Consider the following 24,471-nt stretch of genomic DNA (forward strand, 5'->3'; position numbering starts at 1 on the left):
TTTAAAAGGAAATATTTTGAATGTCAAGACGTGCAAATTCAACAATCTACATGTATGTGTAATTTATTTTTACAAAGTTATGCTTACAGACAAGAAAAAAAAGCGTTTGAAATAAGCTATCACGAGTTGAAGCGCTATTTTTTTTTCTATAAAAGGCCATATTCTGTGTGATGCTTGCTTTGAGAAGAAATATACGCATGATGGGTATATGCTCACGGAGCCAACGACCGAGGTCATAAAATCACAATTTCATTTTCCACTATTATGGTTCTGCTACTGCTATTTGATAGTTTTTGATACGTTTTAATCAAGTTGCTTTTTTATCACACCAAAACAAGTCTCTTTTCATTTTGATTATTAATATAGTTCTTGAATAACGGGAGTAAAAATTTAATTACAAATGTACCTCTGCATGCATGTGAATTATTGAGACAAACTCAAAGTCAATGACTTTCCTCAAAACTATACAGTTGATGTAGTTAATTAACATAAATAAGCGTTAAGAAAAGAAAGAACAAACATAAATGCCCCCAGAAGTAGCTTACTGAATTATCTTTAAAACTTCCTTTCTTTCTATTTATCTTTTTCAAATAACAGTAAGAATAATCCATGTGTGCATGAGTGGTTAGACAACGTTTATTCTTAGCAGAAACATACCAAACGTATTCCATTACCTTATCTACCTAAATTTATGGAATGATAGTGCAGGACGGTGGCGGGCCACACTTTCCTCTTCAAAAACATAAGAAAATCTGCCCCTTTTTCTTTTATCATTTTAACTACATCTTAGAATAACATGTACGCGGGTATAATAAGGCAACTCACAGCGATCAAATTCCTCTAATCGATATGACGTCACAATAAGCAGCATGATGTCATATTTTACTCAGAAACATGTCGATTTTAACTTTATCTCTGGTTTATATTATAAAAATTACAAACATAAAATATCACTAGAAACTCTTCTAACTGAATATATCTTCGATTTCTCTCTATTACGTATAATTATCATTGATGACGTCACAATCATGTTTAAAAGAGAAGATCATGTCGGGAGACAAATTATCGGAATGCAGTGTAAACAATGCCGAAATAAGACTTATTTAATACGGATACCTAAGATTTAGATGAGTGTCAGTTCGAATATAATCAGGATAATACAGGCATGGATATTTTGTTTAATCAGCGAGTGTTGTAAGGTAAGGGGATCGACATTTATATGGCTTGACCAGCCTTTCCTCTGTCAGTGTGTACAAAAAATGGCAAAAGTGTAACACTACCCTGGATATTAGGAAAGATGACTTTGGTAAATATAAACGGTATATGACCTAAACTACATGAAAAGTGCTGCTAGAATCATGTGCTTTGTTGTTTTAAACGAAAAATACGTAGTATTTTCAATGAAATTTTAGAAGTTGAGAGGGTTTCCGATAAATATTTACAATATTTATTTTATGCGATGTACAATAGGATTCTAGCAGTAATACTAATAAACATGAACTAATTTCCAATCGAATTATTGTAGAAAACATACAAATGAACTTCGGGGTAGTGTTACACTTTTTGATTTTTTGTTAAGGTAAAAAAGTGATCTATTTTTAACTGTCACGTGATACCATGGCACGGCAGCTTCAAAGATTGAGTCGATTCCGAAGTAGAAAAATAATACCTTGGTGAACTCTTTCACTTGGTATTAATATCCAGCGCTGTTTTCATAAAAATAAACATTATTTAAATTGATCATAATTTTGACGGTCATTAAACTATGAGTTGCCTTAACCTACCCGCGTATGACAAAAAGTTAATAAACATAATTGTATACAGGGTAATATTCGCCCAGTCATATTTTTGCCCTTCTTTACTTCCAAACGATTATGTCGGACATAATTGAATTTTAAGCGAAATAATTAGAGACAGTATCACATTCGCCTGCAAACCTGAGGGTGAAAGGGGCGAAAAAAAAACGAGGGCGAATATTTTCATGTTTAAAGTTTTCTCTTTAGAAAATAGAATAAAAGTGTGTGACTTGGTACTTTATAATAAATGTGATCTAGATTGTATACGTTTGGTATAAGATCATTATCTCAGTTTACTAAGGCCACCAAGCTGCGTCCCCACGGCGTGTTCACGGAGTTGTAAAATTCATGGAATCGCCGTAGGATCGCAAGGAAAATTAAGACAAGAGGACCATGGGCCACATCGCTCACCTGAGGAACAATAGGAATGATAACATCAGCTTAATGGAGTCATAATACAAACTATCTGGACAATGTACAATAATACATGTAGATCCTGTATAAATAAAATCCATTTTTCCCCTGGATATTCTTATGTTTATAATTATTAGTCTCTTTTCTAACAGGATGATTTCATAGTCATATCATATGTTGAGTATTGCAGGTCTCAAAAAGATCCTTATCAATAGTTTATATATGGGATATAAACCTACATCAAACTCTGAACCTTCTTGTGAAGCCAAAGAACTGTCCTGGGGCCAAAGTCTTAACAATTATAAAGAATCATCTGGCTGATTAGTTTCTGAGAAGAAGATTTTTAAAGATTTACTCTATATATTCCTTTGTTAAAATTTGACCCCGCCATTGTGGCCCCACCCTACCCCTGGGGATCATGATTTTCACAACTCTGAATCTACACTATTTGAATATGCTTCCACACAAGTTTCAGCTTTCCTGATCTTATAGTTCATGAGAAGAAGATTTTTAAAGATTTACTCTATACATTCCTATGTAAAAGTTCGACCCCCATTGTGGCCCCACCCTACCCCCGGGGGTCATGATTTTCACAACTGTGAATCTACACTACCTGAGGATGCTTCCACACAAGTGTCAGCTTTCCTGGCTGATTAGTTTCTTAGAAGAAGATTTTAAAGATTTACTCTATATATTCATATGTTAAACTTCAACCCCCCATTTTGGCCCCATCCTACCCCCGGGGGTTATGATTTTAACAACATTGAATCTACATTACCTGAAGATGCTTCCACACAAGTTTCAGTTTTTTTGATTTTATAGTTCATGAGAAGAAGATTTTTAAAGATTTACTCTGTATATTCCTATGTAAAAGTTCGAACCCCGTTGTGGTCCCACCCTACCCCTGGGGGTCATGATTTTCACAACTTTGAATCTACACTACCAGAGGATGCTTTCACACAAGTTTCAGCTTTTCTGGCTGATTAGTTTCTGAAAAGAAGATTTTTAAGGATTTACTCTATACATTCCTATGTTAACTTTCGACCCCCATTGTGGCCCAACCCTACCCCCGGGGGTCATGATTTTCACAACTGTGAATCTACACTACCTGAGGATGCTTCCACACAAGTGTCAGCTTTGCTGATTAGTTTCTGAGAAGAAGATTTTTAAGGATTTACTCTATACATTCCTATGTTAAACTTCGACCCCCCATTGTGGCCCCACCCTACCCCCAGGGGTCATGATTTTCACAACTTTAAATCTACACTACCAGAGGATGCTTCCACACAAGTGTCAGCTTTCCTGGCTGATTAGTTTCTTAGAAGATTTTAAAGATTTACTCTATATATTCCTATGTAAAAGTTCGACCTCCTATTAGGGACCCACCCTACCCCCAGATGTCATGATTTTCACAACATTAAATCTACACTACCAGAGGATTCTTTCACACAAGTTTCAGCTTTCCTGGCTGATTAGTTTCTTTGAAGATTTTAAAGATTTACTCTATATATTTCTTTGTTAAACTTCAACCCCCCAATGTGGCCCTACCCTACCCTGGGGGTCATGATTTTCACAACATTCAATCTACACTACCTGAGAATGCTTTCACACAAGTTTCAGCTTTTCTGGTCTTATGGTTCATAAGAAAAAGATTTTTGAAAATTTCTCGAAAACTTTCATAAATTTGTGATTATCTCTCTTTACAAAAGGGCGTGCCAAGTTTGGTTGAAATTGGCCCAATGGTTCTTGAGCAAATGTTGAAAATGTGAAAAGTTTACAGACAGACGGACGGACAGACAGACGGACAGACAGACAGACGGACGGCAGACAAAATGTGATCAGAATAGCTCACTTGAGCTTTCAGCTCGGTGAGCTAAAATAGTGTACAGTTTTATTTGAAAATTTTACAAGTGGAGTCGTCACAGTGTCCTGACGGCGACCGAGGCGTTCTTACGGAGCTCCCACTGCGTGTAGCTGCGTTTCAACGGAGTTTTACTTGGCGATTAACTGCGCCCTCGCTAAGTCTTCGCCGCGCGCTAATGGCGTGCTAGGAGATTTTGCCGCGCGTCTACGGCGTGTTCTGCGCGCTGACTGCGTGCACAAGACGTTCATTACTTCTTGGTAAGTTAATATTAATTCGTACAATTGTATGGGAAACAAACAAGAATTTACAACTAGTAAACAAATGATTAAAAAATTGTTTTGATTTTATGAAAAGGTACATTGTAATTAAAACATAGTTACTTCTAAACAATTTGTGAAGGACTAGGATTAAACTCTTAGTAGTCAGGTCTACAAAAAAAGATCCGTTATTAGTTGTTAGAAAACATAGAAAAGATTTGAAAACATCAGAACCAAATGGCATGAATTCCATCTACGTCCATTGATAGGTCTTGGAATATTAGCAACTGGTACTTTTTACATAGTCATCTACATCCAGTTTGATAATTATTACATCGCTTGCTATTGTACAAAAGCCATTTTTCGAGTTTTCGTGGTCTTGATGACAACGCACTAGAAACGCCGTGGGAGCGCGGTATAAACGCAGAAGAAACGTCACGAAAGCGCGATGAACGCAGCAACAGCTCGTTGGGGTCGCTGTGTGAACACAGACAAATGGAAAACAACTTGTTCAAACGCTGTGGATGCGCAGTGAGAGCGCGATAGAGACGCAGTGAAATCCCAAAGGACACCGTGAGGTATCCGTGCAAGCGAAACTGACTTATCACTGCGTCTACACTGCGATAAGCTGCGTTCCTTGAGCGCGCCGACGGAGCTCTCGTGGCGCTGTTGGAGATCTTACGGCGCTGTCACGGCGATCTCACTACGCTTCTACGGCGTGTTTATCAGAACGCCAAGCCACGGCGCGTATGTTCAAGGCGATCCCACCGCAACGGACGAAGATGCCGTTGCGTTCTTACGGCGCTGTAGGAGACTCTACTGCGTTTACCTTGGCGTTTTACATTATTTAAGGACGCAGCGGGATCGCCGTGAGGATGCAGCTCCGGTGTGACAGGGATTTTATATGTAATTCTCAAAGTAAGGTTGGAACCATAACCTTTTTCAACAACAAAACATGCTAATGGCGGAGTTGCCAATCTCTGGGTTTCTTAATTCTCTGATTCAGATCAGGCTTCAATTAAGTGAACAAATTATGAAATACTTGGTGGAATCGACCAAGCGACCACAATATCAAAAACAAGTCCGTGTTACCACTAGGCCACGCATCTAACACTTTCATAGGATGTCTTTTCAATATATAGCTATATAAACGCTTAAAGTCATTCACTGAAATATTTGCATACTTTTAAGTAGGAAAACCACGTTAGGCCAAAATTGATTGCTGTAGAGCATATTTTCAATCGGATTTCTTAAGTGGAATGCGTATTACTTTCCTTTATATTCCTAACAAAACCTGAAAATTGTAATGATGTCGAGTAAGTTTATTAAGCCTCTTTCAGCATGGTAATTGTGTAATTTGCTTTTCTTTGAATATATCTTAACTAAAGAAGATGGGTGGATAAGGCGTGTAAAATGCCCATACGCGGTCGGGCAGGCCACTGAAAAATTAAAGTATCAATAAATCTGATGGGTTTTTTTTTTAAATCATTGAAAAGAATGGCTACACGTATCAAAACCTGCAAATACTGTCAATTTTTAGAACTTCGGGGCATATTCTTTTATAGAGTGGCTCTGTGATCCATATTTTTCTCATACTCTAATTAAGGTATATTGGAAAACAAACCGATTTCAATCAACAAAAACGTGGAGAGATGACCCACTATACATTAAAAATATCATTTTGTATCCAAACAATTGAACGTTTTGAAAAAACTAATACAAGTCCGGTAGTTCGTGGCCTTCGTCACACATAATATTTTAAAAGCACACTTTGTTGTGTCTGAAATGGCTCAGTGGTTAGAGCACCTGGCAAAAGCTAACCTTATATATCTAGGGATTTTATGTTACGGGTTCGATACCACCAACATTTCCGACAATATTTTTTTTCTTATTTTTTGTAAAATAAAAACTCACTCTAGTTAGAAATTTTGCTTTTGCAAAGTTTTATTATAATATATTTGAGTAGATTTAACTTGGGAAAAATAAATTCAGAATTGTATTTCACTACTAAACCGAATGGGCATTTGAGTCATCTTATTCCCCCATCTTCTTTGTATAATATTAAATATGTCTGATGTTTGCGAAAGTGCTATATTTTAGACCAAATCGTATAATTATTAAGTGTGATATCCCTCTTCATGGCGGCAAATATTGAAAAAACCTGTACCTTCTTCTTCATACTAAATACATTTTATTTATGTCAAACCTTCTCCAAGAAACTCATTCTTGGACATCAAATACGCAAAAAAATTGTCATAAACGAAGTAAATTTAATCTAAAAATTTCAACAACATTTTACATAAAGACCATAGAAGGTAATTACGGTGTACTCTGGGTCAAATGGGAATAAGCTCTAAGATTAGTTGTACATAATGTAAATAAATCAGCATTCTTATATTTCAAATTTATATTGCTACTACATGTATGCACGCCCACTGTTGAAATATCAATAATGTACACTTTTGTTGTTTTAACTTGGTGGTTAAATGTCTAGCATGTAAAATTTTACTACGATTTTAATGTATTGTTTGTACCTTGCATTTACTTTGTGTCATTAAAGGGGCATGGTCACGATTTTTGACAAATTTTATTTTTATGTTTTTTTTATTTACAATGCTTTAGAAATGCATTTCTAATGATATAATAATAAAATTTGAGAATCATTCGTAGAATCATAAGCAAGATACAGAGCTCACAATTCTTTATCATGCAAATAAGGCTCGTGTCCTGTTTTTGTTTACATAAGTTCAATATACCAGTAAAAATCTTTTTCCAGCTTATTTGTCAATTTTTGAATTATATTAAGCATAGATAAACAGTTCCTAACGTTACACACATTGGATTTAGATTTTAAACTGAAATTTTTACTTCAACGTTCAAAATGTCAACAAACGCTTTATTTACATAGCAAAGAATTTCAAGCTCTGTATCTCGATTATGACTCAGCAAATGACACTCAAATGTCGGTTGCCGATTAAAATTGACTTTCTGAAACATTGTTAAAATCGGAAAATTAATTTTTGACCAAAATTGTGACCATGCCCCTTTAACGTTTTAATCAATTGAAACTTCGTTGAAAGCATAAACATTAAGAACAACTCCCCAGGCTGCCCTTCCCTCGTTTAAATAAAAAAGTGAGTAGCAAATGTACTCCTTTAAAAGAATATTTAAGTTAGTGTTGAATACAAGGCGATATTTTAGAATATCATTGCATTTAAAATCATTTTTCTTGTGATTGTTTTTAGTTGGAGTCTTTTAATGTTTGTAAAATGTGTAAGTCTCTTATTTCTTTATTAATTTATTTGGTTTGAAATTGAAAAGAAATAAACCTTCATATTTTTTTTTAAAAACATAAAATAAGAAAAATGGTTGATTATCTTGTTTTTTTAATATCACTGTACTTTATCTATATGCAGCAGATCTTATCATCTTTTCCGTTTACTCAAGTTTGCCGAAATGTTTGAAAAAGATAGATGAGGGGTGGGGACCTTTCTCCTGTAATTATTTTAGTCATGCACTGGTAATTAAACTCCATTTTGTGTTTCTCACCTCCCCGTTCTGAAAGACGTTAAATCATATTCAATTGTGTTTATAAATCATTATACATTTTCTAATCAAAAATCAAAACCCAAAATTTGTGATATATTTATATCTTTTTTCAAAGTGCATTATGTGTCTTCATAATTAAATATGATGATGCCCCTTCATAACACATTCTAAACAAAAGTGACTCACTTCCAAAACAAGTTTAAAGTGCGGATTTTTTTTCAAAGTGCATTGCCACAATAAATGAAGCAAAGGAAAAATAAGTATGACTCACTAGCGTTTAAGAGGTGGTCATGGATTGTTTATAAAGATATTGTATTTAATAACATTGCATTAAAAAAATATTATCAAAGGGACATGGTCACGATTTCTGTCACAACTTTTTTTTTATATATGCTTAAAATGCTTTAATAAGAAATTTCTAATACTCAATCATAATAAAAGTGTCAGTAGTCAAGTGAGATACAGAACTCACGATTCGTTGTTATGTAAACAAAGCTCAGATATTATGTTTTTGTTTACATTTTGAATTTTCTGGGTTTAAACATAAAAAGAATGTGACAAATGCAAGGTACTACAATGTATGCATTTATATATGTTCAAAAATAATTAGAAGATGGAAAATGAGCTTTAAAAAATATTTTACGGTATATTGAGCCAATGCAAACAAAACAAGACACAAGCCTTGTTTACTATGGAAGGGAATTATCGCCAAAATTCTATGTATTTTGCTTTTATTCTTATTATGCTTACTTCTTTATTCTTCAGTACATTTACACTTGCATGTCACTTTATTGTTTTCATATTCATGCTTAACTAATTTCACTTTGATTCTCTTTGATTCTTTATTGTTTGCTTATTTCTATGTTGCAATATTCTCTTCTTATTCGTGTAAATTCTTTCTTCTATATCTGTTACAAACGTGAATTCAAACACGCAAACCTAAGGCACTTTCAATTAAAACGAATACAAGTTGCATGAATTTAATGCTGCATTATGACGCCAGGCGGCAGTGTGTGCGCTTCAATTGCTGCTCCCAAAGATTTATTTAAAGGAAACTTACAAATGGCATAAATTTAATTAACTAGTGAAAACATCTCAAATTAAGGGCTTAGTATAGAAATATGAAATACATGTAAATATAGTCAACTTTTAACAAGCCATGATATACGCAGACTCAAAAAGATACTTTTTTTGTATACATGTACAATGCCTCCGCGCGGTTCTAAAAAAATCATGGGGGGGGGGGGGGTCTGAGAGATAATTTTGCATTAATTATTTTATTGGTTAATTAAAAAAGTGTGAATTTTCCATTGGGTGTTGATCTGATCTCATTCTAGATCCGCAATGCAATGTACCGTGTATATATGCAGTTCCAAATTATTTGCAAATATTTTGCATGAACGGTTAATTTTTAGAAGAGGAACATGTCATACATTGTAAGTACTTGTCGACAGGACTTTATTTTCATTTGAAGTGAAAAGAGGTTGGGTGTTGCACGGTTTTGTCCAGAGGTACCCGTTGATGAAATAGAAATAAAATAAACAACATTTAAAGATGTTTTTGAAATACAATAAAAGGACTGGGGTACGAAATGCTTAGAAGTAGCTTTACCTGTACCTTAGTACGTGTGAGAATTATCACTTGCATGAATCACTATGTATCTCTCGTTAGGCTACAGTACTGTGTATCCCTGATTAAATGCGATGAATTAATATCTGCGTGAAATTCCGGGTTAAAAACGTAAGACTACGGGTTTTAAAATCTTACTTATTTTTCTAAAAGTTGTTAACTTGTGATATGAAAAAAAGTTTGGTGCACGCGATTTTATATTCTTGCGATTCGGCACAGAACGGTGGAATCGCAGAAGTAAATATACGTATACGCGGTAAAATTAACGAATCTAAAGTATCAGTTTAATTACACAACGAGTAAACGAAAACAAACCAGGCAAAGATATTAAAATACGGTATGTGATATGACTGTTTATACGTTTTGGTTTAAAATCTAAATCAAATCTTAATAAAAAAAATTATATAAAGTTCTAAACAGAATATTATTTTTTCTTCCAAAATACAAAACATAAATAATGTATGCTTCTTATTTACACAAATTTTCGAAGTGATAAATATGTGTATGTATCATTCACAGCCATGCATATTGTAAGTTTGTTTATTTTAATATAAAGCATGTACATGTAATTGAATGTCCATGGTTAGATTTGAAGGGGTTTAAGCTATGATACATGTTACTAGAGACATGAACCTCATACATGTCTACCTGTTGACCGACTTCCAAATCAAGCTTGCGGGGATGGTAATTATGATACGGATGCTAATTTTGAGAACTGTAAGATTATATCGTATTTTATATATAACACTGATGCGCAGACTTAGAATTTTATAAAAAAAAAAATTTTTTTTGGGGGGGGGGGGGGTCCAGTCATCCCACCATCCTTGAAAATTCAATTTTTTTTAAAATTCACATAGTAAACCTACAGAAAATAGAACTCGAGCTACCCCCCCACCTCCTCCCCGGCAAACAAAATTATAAAGTATCCCTAAGTACATGAACCTCCCCTCCTTTTTTTCTGAACATATAAACGTTGGAGCGAAATGTCATGGTGCGAAACATCCCACATTTTTATTAAGTTAGGTACGTTTTTTTTTTCGGGGAGCAGCAATTGTAGCGCGTCATAATACAGCATTAAATTCATGCAACTTGTATTCGTCTTTATTCAAAGTGCCTTATGGTTTGCGTGTTTAAATTCATGTTTGTAACAGAGATAGAAGAAAGAATTTACACGAATAAGAAAGAGAATGTTGCAACATAGAATTAAGCAAACCATGAAGGATAAAAAATAATCAAAGTGAAATTGGATAAGCATGAATATGAAAACAATAAAGTGACATGCAAGTGTAAATGTACTGAAGAATAAAAAAGTAAGCATAATAAGAATAAAAGCAAGATACATAGAATTTTGGCGGTAATTCCCTTCCAAAGTTTACATAACAAAGAATTGTAATCTCATTATCTTGTTCATAACTATACAACTGACACTCAAATTTTGGTTAATGATTAGAAATACCTTACTACGCGGGCATGTTAAGGCTTCCCGATTGATTTTACAGCAATGTGTAGAAAGTCACTTGTCTGTACTTAATACGATATGTAATTTTATACATCAAAAGTAGAAAATAAATGTTTGATTTAAAATCGCGTCAATGTCCTTTAAAATGTTCTTGTATATTTTAAACACATACCATCTGCAACTTCCTGTTTTCTTTTCTGTCTTTTCTCTATTCACAAAAGAAAACACATTACAAAGTTAATGCGGCCATATGTTTTACAAAATCTAATAATTGGTGGTTTGTATATGTGACACACTCGTTATGCAAATATTGCATACAGATACTTGGGCTTAGACATGATCTATTTACTTGTTCCAATCCATTGTCTTAATAATGCATTATAACTAAAACTACAAAGAGATCTTATCCTTTTCTTTTTTATTTGATTTTAAAAATGAGTCTTATCGTGAAACTGCTTTCAAAAATGACATTGAGAATTATTCTTCTTGCTGTCATTTCCACTATTTGAGATAATTTGTGAGATCAGTAAATCCTTTCACAAAAATATAAAGCTTAGAAATAAAGAGGTATAATCAGGATTTTAGCTCTTCTTTTCCATTTTCAATATTTATATCTTATCATTTAGTGATACATTTATCTCATCGTCAACTTATAAATAAAAACAACCCAAATATGCATTTAATAATCTAACAATCAATATTTATGTAGCATTTTACAGTATTTCAAACTGTATTACTAACCCTTTCAAACCCCAAAAGCAAGTTATTTTATTATATGTTTCATTTAAAGTTGCTTTAACAGCATAATTTCACATGATTGTTCTGTTTAATGTGTTTACCTTTTTTTACTTTTCCATCCTTTTTGAAGAAACCTATCAATAAAAAATTAAAGTATTCAACAAACGCATTGACAGTACCATTATCAAAGAGGCCCATCTGCCTTTTCGCTCAAAGTACAGCAATATCAATTTGTGACTAAAACAGTTAATGTTGTCAACAATTGTACAGGCGCAAAATATGTAGGGGCTATTCTTTCATCACCACAAATTCTGTAAATAAATTTACAATAGCATACACAGAAATTAGTTTTCTATAAATATTTCTAGATTCGTAAATTTTTGTGTATGTATTGACAAGAACATCTCTTATGTGAATAATTTCTAAGTTGTCTTGATCTGAACAAATTAATTTAACTCATTATTGTTTTCATCAATACCATTAAGAAACGGATACAAGCTGACAATATTTCATTTTGTAAAAGAATGAACTGACCAAGGTCTATATGGAGCCAAAATATTTTTTTCTTTACAAGACTGGACATGCTAAACGCTTATTTATGACATAATTATGAATAATCGTCAATGATGATAAATATCAGTTATAACAATGTTAACAATCTTGCGTTTATATTAACTGTTTCAATGTTTACTTATATGACAGTATGAATTTATACGTATGTGCATGAATCAAATAAAGGTTATCAAAATTTAAGAAGTCCATCAAACCGAATGAATTAAATAATTGGAATCACCATAAATATATCTTAGACAATAAACTGCAATGTGTTTGTATATATGTGAGTGTATGGCTGTCGGCACGCTTAAATGAACTTTACGATCAAAATATTACGAACCCACGTTTTAGTCAAATCGGATTACCCAACCTTATCTTTGCACAAAATCAATGTATGACAAGATATGTTAGTAAAACACTTATGCCTCCTACCTTGGAAACATCCACAAAGAAAATGAACATTAACTGCAAATATTTGGAATTGTTCTAAGTCCTAGGGACATAACCCAGTCGAAAATAGCTCTATCATACCCCGAATCAAACTTGACCTAGATATTATTTAGATAAACCTGTATACCAAATTTCAATCCAATATGTTCATCCTCTGCGAAGAAAATGAGCGGAAACTGCAAATAACTGGAATTTTTCTAGATCAAAGAGCCACAACTGTCGAAAATTGCTCGATCGTACCCAGTATCGAACTTGACCAAGATATTAACATGATAAACCTGCATATTTTAAAAGATCAATTCTATGTAAGAATCAAAGATTTATAAAAGTGTCTCGCCACGCATAGACACCAATTTTCCTTTTATTTCATACATGGACACACCTAGGTGTAAAAAGCAATAAACCACTAAAAGTTGGTTGCTAGGGGTAATCGTTGCTATAGTAATTGAGGCTAAAGATGGAAAAAAGCAAAACTTACCTACTTTGAAGCCATATTAGAAGGTTTTGCACACTAATGTAAACTATAAAAGACATAAAACAGCCTTTGTCCTATTTTCAATTATTTAATTATTCCAGAAAATTGAAGCTGAAACCAATACTTATAAAATGGTACCATGGAAACCGTTACAAATTTTTGAAATCAGTTTTTTGCGGGGTTTTTTGATAAGCAACAGAGAAGTGTTGTTGCTATGGAAAATTAAGTTACGTAAAAAATCACAGAGGAATTCTTACCATTTTAAAAGTCCATTGAAACGGCAGTAAATTTCAGATTTGTTTCAAGTGTCATTAAAGTTAAGGACATGCTTTATTTTTTCTCAATTTTCATATTTAAATTCTTAATTGCACAATCATAATAGTGTTAACCAAAAAATCCAAGATTTGCACTTTTTATTCTAATTAAATGAAGAAAACAGATTTTAAAATATTAACCATGGAAACGCTTTAAAAATATGCGTTTCTCCATCAATTTTTTTCCTTTCCTTTAAAGAATGACGGCTATTTTTAATAATATATTCTGCCCTGGAAACCCCAAAGTCTGCACATTACTCACAATAGGTTCTTAAATAAGCATTCAAATGCCATTTTTACATCTTTACCCTTGGTTACCATGGCAACGGGATCACATAGCAACAAACAAATTGTGTTAGGCTTTTTAACTCACCAAAGTCTATAAAATTGTCGAGTATGAAGAAAATCCACGACTATGCGTGGCCACCGAATTCTGATTCTTACATAAAAATGGTCTTTTTCATTTCAAATTGTTCATCCTCTGGTAAGAAAATGAGCGGAAACTGCAAATAACTGGAATTTTTCTACGTCCAAGTAGAAATTTGGTATACAGGTTTATCATGATAATATCTAGGTCAATTTGATATCGGGTACGATCGAGCAATTTTCGACAGAGTTAGGGCCCTTCGCAGCACAGTTAAGACTGTCAATTACAATGAAACCGGTAGAGTTTTGAATAGGCATTCTGGTTTTTTTTTATTATTTATTAATTTTGTGGATAATTAATGAGAGAGCTAGCAATTTACTTTTTTGTGCTTTTCATATTTTTTGCTTAATATATAATTTGGTAGTTAATAACTTATTTAGGGGATTCAAATGGACATTGGTTCTTCAAATCAGGGGATACTACCTTTTTTTGGTTTAACATCACTGTAGAGTGCACCTTCTTTTACACCCTTCATTCCGTTTTTCTTCACTTCAGCATAAACGTTGCTATTGTTATTACTCATTGAATTTTTCTTATTAACGGCTGCGTAAACTGCAGCCTCGTGTTTTTCATTTTCTTTTGGATCAGCAGATACATATAAAATGTTGTCTTTGAGTCCATCATCTAAAAATTGTTTTCATTAAAGTTATCATTGAATATATGAACAATCAAAAAGCAAAAAGCAAAAATAAAATAATAAAAAGAACAAAAAGACCAACTTGGCCACATCGCTCACCTGAACAACACTGGCTTTATATGGGCGTTCAAAGAATATTGTGCAAAATGGCCCCTCCGTAGATTAACCAAAAATGAATATCCGAATTATACACTTTTTTGCATATACTTAATCTTTGACATATTTACCTCTATGGAATACCATTTTTACCGAAAATAAGATCATAATCAATATAATTAACTAAATTTTCAGTTAGTGTACACGGTTAACTTCCAGTTTCCTTTATTTAACCCCCTCCATTTACTTTATATAACGATTGAAATACACTAAAACATAAAGGTACATTTTCTCCCTCCACTACTTACTAGTTTTTGTATTTTATTCTTGAAAATCCTAAAAAACAAAGTGTACCTCAATGCACCAGAATGACTGCGCTCAATTCCTCAAATAAAAAACACTGAAAAATTTAATTGGCCTTCTCCATTATATACGATTGTCGTTTACCAGGCATGAATTCATTTCGAATGACCAAAGGATGAATGACCATCTTTAAGTCCTCCTTAAAGATAGCTTAAAGGTGTTTAAAGGTAGCTTAAAGACGATCTTTAAGCCACCTTTAAGCTATATGTGTTGCTTAAACGTGGCTTAAAGAAAGCGTAAAGATGGCTTAAAGGCAGCTTAAAGACTATCTTTAAACTACCTTTAAGGACAACTTATAGGTCCTTAATGTCCAAACTTCTTTAAGCCACCTTTAAGCCACCTTTAAGCTATCTTTAAGCCACCTTTAAGCCATTAAACAAAATTTTAATTCAATATTGTGCTTAATTTCCAACAAAATGTATTAACTTTATGAAAGAAAAGGTATTTAAACGGTTTTTGTTCTAGAAAGAAAAATGAAAAAAAAAACAAAACAAAAAAACCGGCCATGGCGAGAATTGAACCTGGGATCCTTAGTTAACTAGCATCACCACACTTCCTCTGCGCCACGGCAACTTACATATCTATGAGCGTTTTTATATCCTATATATCAGTGGATATCGAATCACTGTTTTGAATGTGTTTACTTGAAAAGATTTTGACAAACAATTCAGTTTGTAACAATCAATTATATCTAATTTATAAATTACATGCATGCATGTATTTAGAATGAAATACGGAACTTGGTCTTCAGTGAACAAAAATATATTATACCTAAATGGAAACCGTTAGGTTCACTATAGTAGGCTTTCTTAGTTAATCAATTTAAACCGAGTAGATATACGTTCATCTAATTTATAGCTAAAAAAATGTAAGAAAGAAAATGAAATCATTTCTTTTATTAAATGCATTGATACTATTAGGGTATTTGTTCAATTTCCCGCAATTTTCCGGTTTTCATGATCGCGGCGCCGTTCCAATATGTTTAAATATTTACATGAAAAACTATCAATTCTATAACAAACAAAATTACCAATTACCGGTGACGTATTTACTGCATGTGGCAATTGCAAATGACTTGTACATACAATTGTATGATGTGCCAGGCCGGGTATATTTGACATATTTACCCTTATACATATATTTAAATAATCAACCCCTATTTATGAACACCGGTACATTAATTAATTAGCCTCAAGATTTTACTCTTACATACATGTGTCGTTAATTTGTAGACGTAACATTTTTGAAACCCAGAGCTAGGAAATAATACTTTGAAAATGAATTACAAATGTAAATTAACTTTTATTCACTAGACTTATCGTATACTCGTATATACTAAAATTCAACGCCTTTAGAAACCCTGACGTGCACCTGGGCACACGACACACCTGTTGTGTATATCTTGTATATTCTGTGTTAGTTCCAGGGGTTTTCTTAAGTTGGACAAACAATAGACTTTAATTAGATATACACAAACATGCACCTGGGCACACGACACAACTGTTGTGTATATCTTGTATATTCTGTGTTAGTTCCAGAGGTTTTCTTAAGTTGGACAAACAATAGACTCTAATTAGATATACACAAACGAACAAAACTATGTCTAGACAAACAAAGCAGTAATATCCTGCCCGATATAACAAAGGCAGTTGAGAGTCTTTTCATCTTTAACATGTATCTAGCAGATCTAGAGTTAGAAATAATGAAAATTGAAAAAAAAATACAAACCTTAAACTGATTATCAAATTAAATCATGCATTTTTGGTTCATTATCTTTATTTTGTTTAATAACCGGAGGAACTGAGAGAGAGAGAGAGAGAGAGAGAGAGAGAGAGAGAGAGAGAGAGAGAGAGAGAGAGAGAGAGAGAGAGAGAGAGATGAGAGAGAAAGAGAGAGAGAGAGAGAGAAAAGAGAGAGAGAGAGAAAGAGAGCGATTTTTTTCACCGATTAATTTATAATAGTAAACAAACATACTTTAATTAGTTTTATGCACATATTAAGATACAGAGACTGCGCTCATCCCTACAATAATTTTGAAACCCCCCAAAAATTATAAAGAATTTTATAACGGCAATCTGTGTCCATCGGAGCGGTGCTGATGATAGCGATCTGTGTTTAATGGAGCGACGATTAAAACCGCCTGGAACACCCCCCCCCCCTTCCTTGGAAATTATATTATCACTCGGATGACCCCTCCCATCCCTATAAAAGAGCTTTTGCATTTAATATATGTATTTATTGTTCAGCTTGATCAATATTGACTTAAAGGCCACTTAAAGACAGTGTAAAGGCAGTGTAAATAGAGCGTAAATGCCACTTAAAGATGCTTAAAGGTGGCTTAAAGGTGGCTTAAAGAAGTTTGGACATTAAGGACCTATAAGCACTTGCTTAAAGGTGACTTAAAGGCGGCTTAAAGGTTGTAAAGCCTTTAAGCTCCTTTAAGTCACCTTTAAGCCACCTTTAAGAACTTGCTTAAAGATGGTTTTTCGCCCTGTGGATGTTTCATATCCTTACTCACTTGACTTATGAATAAACTTAACTGAAAAAATGTTGTCATATATGTTAGAGAGCTATAAATCAAATCAATGTATTGGCAGGCATGTTGCTCTCTTGTAACCAAGGCCCATCCATTATTTTTTTTGTCATTAAAAAGCAACAAATGTCTACAAAGATGATTTTCCGTTGCAATATCTTTTAAGAACAATGATAATGCTTTTATCTTCATAGTAATAATGTGTCATGACTATTGAAACTGTTTAAAAGACGTCGTTTTTATTTACTTGTGCGAATATTTTTTTCTCTAGCAGCGAGAATAATCTTTGTTTATACTGAAACTGCTGAGTTAAAACATGTTGAATTAATCAACCATTACATAGAGATCGTACCGAATTACATACCCTGAAACGTGCCATTACACCAGTTGCACGGTTCGGTTCGTTACGCTTTGTGAACGGTACGGTACGCTTTGTGAACGGAACGGTTCGCTTATTGCACGGTACGCTTTGCTAAAAATAGCTGCACGCTTTGTGAACGGTTTGCGCGCTTTATTAATGAGGTAGGCGTGGCCTGAACGCTTTGATTTTTCTCGACATAATTTTGATTAGTTTTTGCCCGATCTACTTCAGCAAGGTGGTAATTATGACAAGAATTTTTTTTTATTTATAGGATATATTACGAAAGTATTTCAATCGATCTATTTAAAATCAGAACTTCCATTTGTTCGCCCGTTGTTAATACGTTGCGTGAAACGTGTACTCAGTGACAACCGGGAAGCGGAGGTAATTTTGATTTTGATCAGTCTGTTATTATTAGTATTTAATTTTAGATTAATGTAATCATTAAGATAGATTAAAAGAACTGTTTGACTTTAATCCGATATATTTTTGTTTATTCAGCGAGCTGTCGATAATTTTACAAAGCTTCTTAAGTTTTTATTTCTATGCATATACTTGAGTTGAAGTCATTAAATATGTCTAATCCATTCAAAATTGCTATATATGAAAAATTGCCCCGACTTTATTCCGATATTTCTTTAGTTTCCTTTATCGTTGTCTTGATTCTCGGTAGATGTTATTATTCATAATTCGTATGATCATTCTTTATTGCATACTACTGTAGTACTATTGCCGATCGCCGATTGCCCTAGTGTCTAGACGATGATATGTAAAATTAATGATAAGATAAACAATGAATCAACTGTTATATAGTTTTTGATACGAATTTTTATTCATTTAAATATTGATTCAATTGTTCGTATACACAGATCATACCTACATGCAACCCGTCATCGCTTCTCTTATCTGAACTAAGATCGCGTGTATAGTCAAAATATGACTATTAGTTTTTGTTTTTCCGTTAAACTATACATGTACATGTAACATATTTCTTACGATATGTACACAACTGGATATACACAACAAGTCAATAAGGGTCTGTACATGTACCAACATTATGAATAGTATTTTATAATATGTTTTAGTGCATCAGATTTTGCGCAGGTACATGTAAACAATCAGCTGTCTGATTTACCGTTTTACAAGTAAAAGATTTAAATTCTAAAATAAAGACGATGGTTACTCTCAAGTTAAAATACGAAACTAAACATGCTAAACGAAAATCAAAACAAGCTTAAACCATCGTCACAAATGAAAATGTCAACGCATTGAAAAATTTGGTTGAAATTGGTCATGCGGTTTTCGAGAAGTTCAAAATGTAAAAAGCTTACAGACAGAAAAATGGACAGACAAACAGACGGACGACGGACAAAATGTGATTAAAATAGCTCACTTGAGCTAAAATGGTTGTTATAATATTTCTTGTCGCAATCAAAAAAACAATAAAAAGGCATATATCACACAATGTTTTGACATTAATATTCATTGAATGTTTAAAGAATTAGAGATAAAATATATTTTATTTTCAAGTTTAAATAGAAAGCAGTTTTGTTTATTATTCATTTGTGTTTATTTGTCAGTCTTAATCATTCTTCTATATCAAAACTCGTTTTCATACAAACATGCATGTACATAAATACCTAAAATATTTGGTCATAGACTGGTACTTTAACTTACCATCAACGCTTTCGTTTTCAACTAAATCATTTTCAAACCTAAAAATTTAAATTATTTCGATTACTGATAGTAACTTACAAGATAGTGTACAATATTTAAGGTTAATAATTATGTTCTTTATAACACTACAAATATATGATTTGATAAACTATTTCATCGGGTTTTGTTTCACTCCGTATTCCTTACATCATCTCACGAAAAATCACATTCAAATGTACATTGAACTGCTCCAAACATTCATACCCCTTCAATAGGACTACGATCTGTCTGAAGACAACAATTTGGCATTGGATCTCATCAAAGCTGTTTCAGAAAATGTCGTATTTTGATTCAACACAGGAAGTTGATTATGTAATTTTTTTAATTCGTGCACTACTTTAAGCAGCATGTTTTAGACTTAATTGAGTAAAATGCTGAAGCGGCGCTTAAGACAGTGCTCTGATTCAATGGTAATGCAAACTAAGCATGAACTTGATGAAAAAAGTTTGACTCGCTCGCATATTGACGGCGGCCTTGGATAAATTTGACTAAGAATTGATTGAAAGGGTATGAAAGAAACATGTTTGCACTTTGTATAGTTTTGCTTCAGAAATAAAAAAAAAAAATTGGCGCTTCCTAAGAAATTCTAATAGCCTAACAGTCGAATTCTTGAGACGACCCAAAAGATATCAGGGTGATTAATGCAATATTTTTCTCTTTACTTTAAAATATCATTGATTTTTTTTAATCTTTAAGTCAGATGTTTGGAAGTAGAAAATTGTGTGAAAAGTGGGGTTCAACTTAACCATGAGATACAGTAAGATACTTTCACACAGAAATGAAGTACACTCTATTATTGTAATACTTTTTTGTCACCATAAAAGATAAAAATAAATAAATAAACTGCACTCCTTAAAAGAAATAAAAGTAACTTGATTGTTATTACTAGATATCGTTCAAGCAATCAATTAAGCAAGACGAGACCCCAGTTTAAGGTTGTAATGACCAACCTATCTGTCGGTAAGGGATTAAATCACAATTGTTGTATTTTCAAAAGCATTTAAAAACCTGGTTATTTTGGAGCTATTACCAACTTGTAATGCGAGTTGTATAAAATGATGCTGTTAAAAGTCAAGAGTTATTATCCACAAGTAAGATCAATGATATAAAAAGAGTCCAGAAGCAATTAAGAGTAAAAAAAAATGGTAGAATTCAGTTCCATTAGATTGTGGTAACTTAATTGAGAGAATATGCACATCAGTTGTCTTGAAAAAGTGAATGGACTTAGAAGGCAACAGCAAAATCTTCAAAATATCACTAAAGAAGTCCATCTATAGGCTATCAATACTTAAAGGCGAGCATATATATATGGCATGTTTTATGAAATATTGATATTAAATATAATATTTCATTTTTAGGACAACTTTAATTTTTTTAATGCACTCTAAAGAAATTCTATTTGAGTAATTATTTCTACAGTCAGGTGAAATACCTTTGAGATTTCCCTGCCTGCTTTTCTGAAAAAAAGAAGAAACAACATTAAATCATTGAGACGTATCAGCCAAGATAATTATCTGATATAAAATTTTGGCCTATAATTTGAGGTGTATCAGATCGAGAATAGTTTGATCAAACACATTTCCGTCTATTTAAAGTTAATTAAAACATTTCAGTCAAATGACATGTCTATTCAATGAAACGTCAATTGCCTAAGTAGTGATTGAAGAAAAAAATACAAAATTTGATCTCTATATATTTAGTAAATTATATCATGCCTGTTGAATAGCTGACAATTCAAAGTAGTTGAGTTTTAAACCAATAAGCAAATTAACTGTATGAATTATATGAAAACCAGACATTCTAAATGGCTCACTGCGTCTGATTCAATACATCTGTTGATTGATCAATTAAGTATCTATTTTAGATATGATTTTCTGAAGCTTATCGTAAGGCTAATAGACACTCTATATTGTCACATATCATAAGACGCATCATCCAAGCAAGTTTTGTGAAGTCAGGATTAGTAATAACAAATATATAATTATCAGAGGGAACCTGCTCCAAAAATTTTTAAGGCACCTTCTCCAAAAACGTTAACCATCTCAAAGAACCTTTATCTCATCCAGCATCTAAAACCTATGGCTCAGATTCAGCATTCAAACATGTCAGGTGTATTAGTATCATAAGATGCATCCACAGGATGAATGACCATCTTTAAGTTCTCCTTAAAGATAGCTTAAAGGTGCTTAAATGTAGCTTTAAGATGATCTTTAAGCCACCTTAAGCTATATGTGTTTGTTACAACGGTTTTCTCTATGTTTACTCGCTTTGCTGAGGTACCGAGGAATAAAGGATCTTCGGGGACTTCGAAATAAAACCAAATATTAAAATAAGGCCAAAATATAAAGTTTATTAATTTGGATTGCAAATGTCAAAAGTTGACAATTTGCGTTTGGCTTTTGGTTCTATTTCGACGATAATTACAAAGTCACGCCCATAAAGTTAATCCCGAAATATAAAATATAATTGGATATTGAATTACTTATGGGCGTGGATAAAAATGAAACGAACAGGTAACAATCATTATAATTAGTGTTAATAACCACTGTTCAAATTATGTAATTAAAACGCTGACAGGTGCCAGGTAAGCTGTCAAAACAGGTTGAATTATATAATTAAAATACTAAGCGGTCCTGTGAGGCTTATTTAACAATTGACGTTAATTTGAAAAATAAAGAAATAAGTATTTAAAGATTTCGACATAAAAAATAATATTAACTAATTATTAAGTTAAATCATTATTGCGACATTTGAACATTCTTTTTTTCGGGGTTTTTTTTTTCATTTTAAAAACGTATATACAAAAAAATTAATCTACAAATTAAGAACATACCATTATTAAAATAGCATTTGATATAAATGAAATATACACAAAATATACAGGGTAAGTGTGAATAAAAATATTAACAAAATATATACACGGAGCATAAATTTCTGTAACAATGCTTTTAAGAACTGTTTTTATTGTGAGTTTAGACCTTTTGACATTTGCAATCCAAATTAATAAACTTTATATTTTGGCCTTATTTTAATATTTGGTTTTATTTCGAAGTCCCCGACGATCCTTTATTCCCCGGTACCTCAGCAAAGTGAGTACACATAGAGAAAACCGTTACAACATGTTGCTGAAAGATTGTCTTAAAAGAAAGCGTAAAGATGGCTTAAAGGCAGCTTAAAGACTATCTTTAAGCCACCTCTTGGTCATATTGGTCCTTAATGTCTTAATGTCCAAACCACTTGGCCTTTAAGCCACCTCTAAGCCATTAAAACATCTTTTAATTCAATATTGAGCTTAATTTAGCAACAAAATGTATTTACTTGTTGACAGAAAAGGTATTAAAAACGGTTTTTGTTCTACAAAATAAAAAAGAAAAAAATTCAAAACGCCCATGACGAGAACTAAACCCGGGACCTTTTGGTTACTAGCATCACCTCACTCCCTCTGCGCCATAGCAACATATATGTTTTAGGTGGTTTTTATATCCAATTAATTAGAGTCTATTGAATGTAATGAGTGTGTATTTTTACTTGAAAATATTTTGACTTTCATTCAGTTTGTAACAATCTATTATATCTAATTTATGAATTACATGCATGGGTGTATTTAGTATGAAATACGGAACTTGGTCTTCAGTGAAAAAAATATATTATACCTAAATGGAAACCGTTAAGCTTACTAGTACTTAGTTCTTTAATTTAAACCGAGTAGATATACGTTCACCTAATACATAACTAAATGAAATGCAAGGAAGAAGATGAAACTATTTCTTTTAAATGCATTGAAACTATTAGGATATGAGTTTTACGCAATTTCCCGGTTTTCATGATCACGGCGCCGTTCCAGCAAGTATACATTGTACTTTTAACAATATTCATTATTATACATTAACAACAGAATTAAAATTACATATTTAATGATATATGTTTAAATATTTGATTGTATACATGATTTTTAAACTATAAATTCTATAACAAACATAGTACCAACTAGACACGATCTCGTTGCGAGCAACGAGGAGGTCTTCCGTTCGATTTTTAGAATGAAATATGACATCATTGACTTTGATTTTCGACAACAAAAAATGTTATGGAAAAAGGAGTGAAGTACTAATGCTTTATTGTATCGCTTTTTATAAGTTCTCTTGCTTTTTTAAATACTTGCATTTCTTAAAATTAAGATAAAAAAGATCAAACTTGTTTCCCTCTGGTCCCTAAAAACCCTGATTGGGTAACGGAAGAGAAAATTTATTATATTGTTAGGATATATAAACGTATTTTACCTAATCTAGCTTTAATAACCTTTCACAAAATGGCTCTCATTAAAGGGCTATAGATAAAAGATTTGAGAGTTCTTTGATCCCCTAATTTATGGGGCAAGTCCCTTTTTCTTGGATTCAAATGAAAGGACATTTAATTCTGAACACATTTTGTCAACAAGTGTTTAGAAATTCTTTACCGTTCTGGAGATATATGAGAAAGAAGGTTTTAGGGGCCGATCCCCTATCTCCTTATAGGGGCCGTTTAACGAAATTTTGAAGGTTGCATTTTGTTGAGAACATCATTTTAAACAACTTTTCTTCTGTACTGCATTACAAAATATATTTCCTTTCTGAGGTATAGGTGATCAAAAGTTTGGACTTCTGGCCCCTAAAAACCCTTAATTACGTAACACATGATAAAATCATTACATTGCTTTGATACATAACTATAAGATAAACACATTTGTTTCTATAACATTTCACAAAATATCCCTCAATTAAGGGTTATTGATAAAAGACTTTAGAGCCCTTTGGTCCCCTAATTTTAGGAAAAAGCCCCTTTTTTTGGATTCAAATGAA

General features: G+C 32.7%; 1 protein-coding gene across 2 annotated transcripts in view; it reads right to left on the reverse strand.

Moving 5' to 3' along the window:
• The window catches only part of LOC136273098 (hemicentin-1-like), a 179,275-nt gene that overhangs the window by 11,448 nt on the left and 143,356 nt on the right, over positions 1-24,471 (reverse strand). For both annotated transcript variants that reach the window (XM_066076997.1, XM_066076996.1), the window contains 5 exons: positions 21,066-21,090; positions 19,595-19,632; positions 14,351-14,551; positions 11,808-11,840; positions 11,141-11,176 (listed from right to left, as the gene is read on the reverse strand). In XM_066076997.1, coding sequence (XP_065933069.1) covers positions 11,141-11,176; positions 11,808-11,840; positions 14,351-14,551; positions 19,595-19,632; positions 21,066-21,090 — 333 coding nt within the window. The remainder of the gene's footprint in view (positions 1-11,140; positions 11,177-11,807; positions 11,841-14,350; positions 14,552-19,594; positions 19,633-21,065; positions 21,091-24,471) is intronic.

Source organism: Magallana gigas, chromosome 2 (genome assembly GCF_963853765.1).
Source record: "Magallana gigas chromosome 2, xbMagGiga1.1, whole genome shotgun sequence".
NCBI lineage: Eukaryota > Metazoa > Mollusca > Bivalvia > Ostreida > Ostreidae > Magallana > Magallana gigas.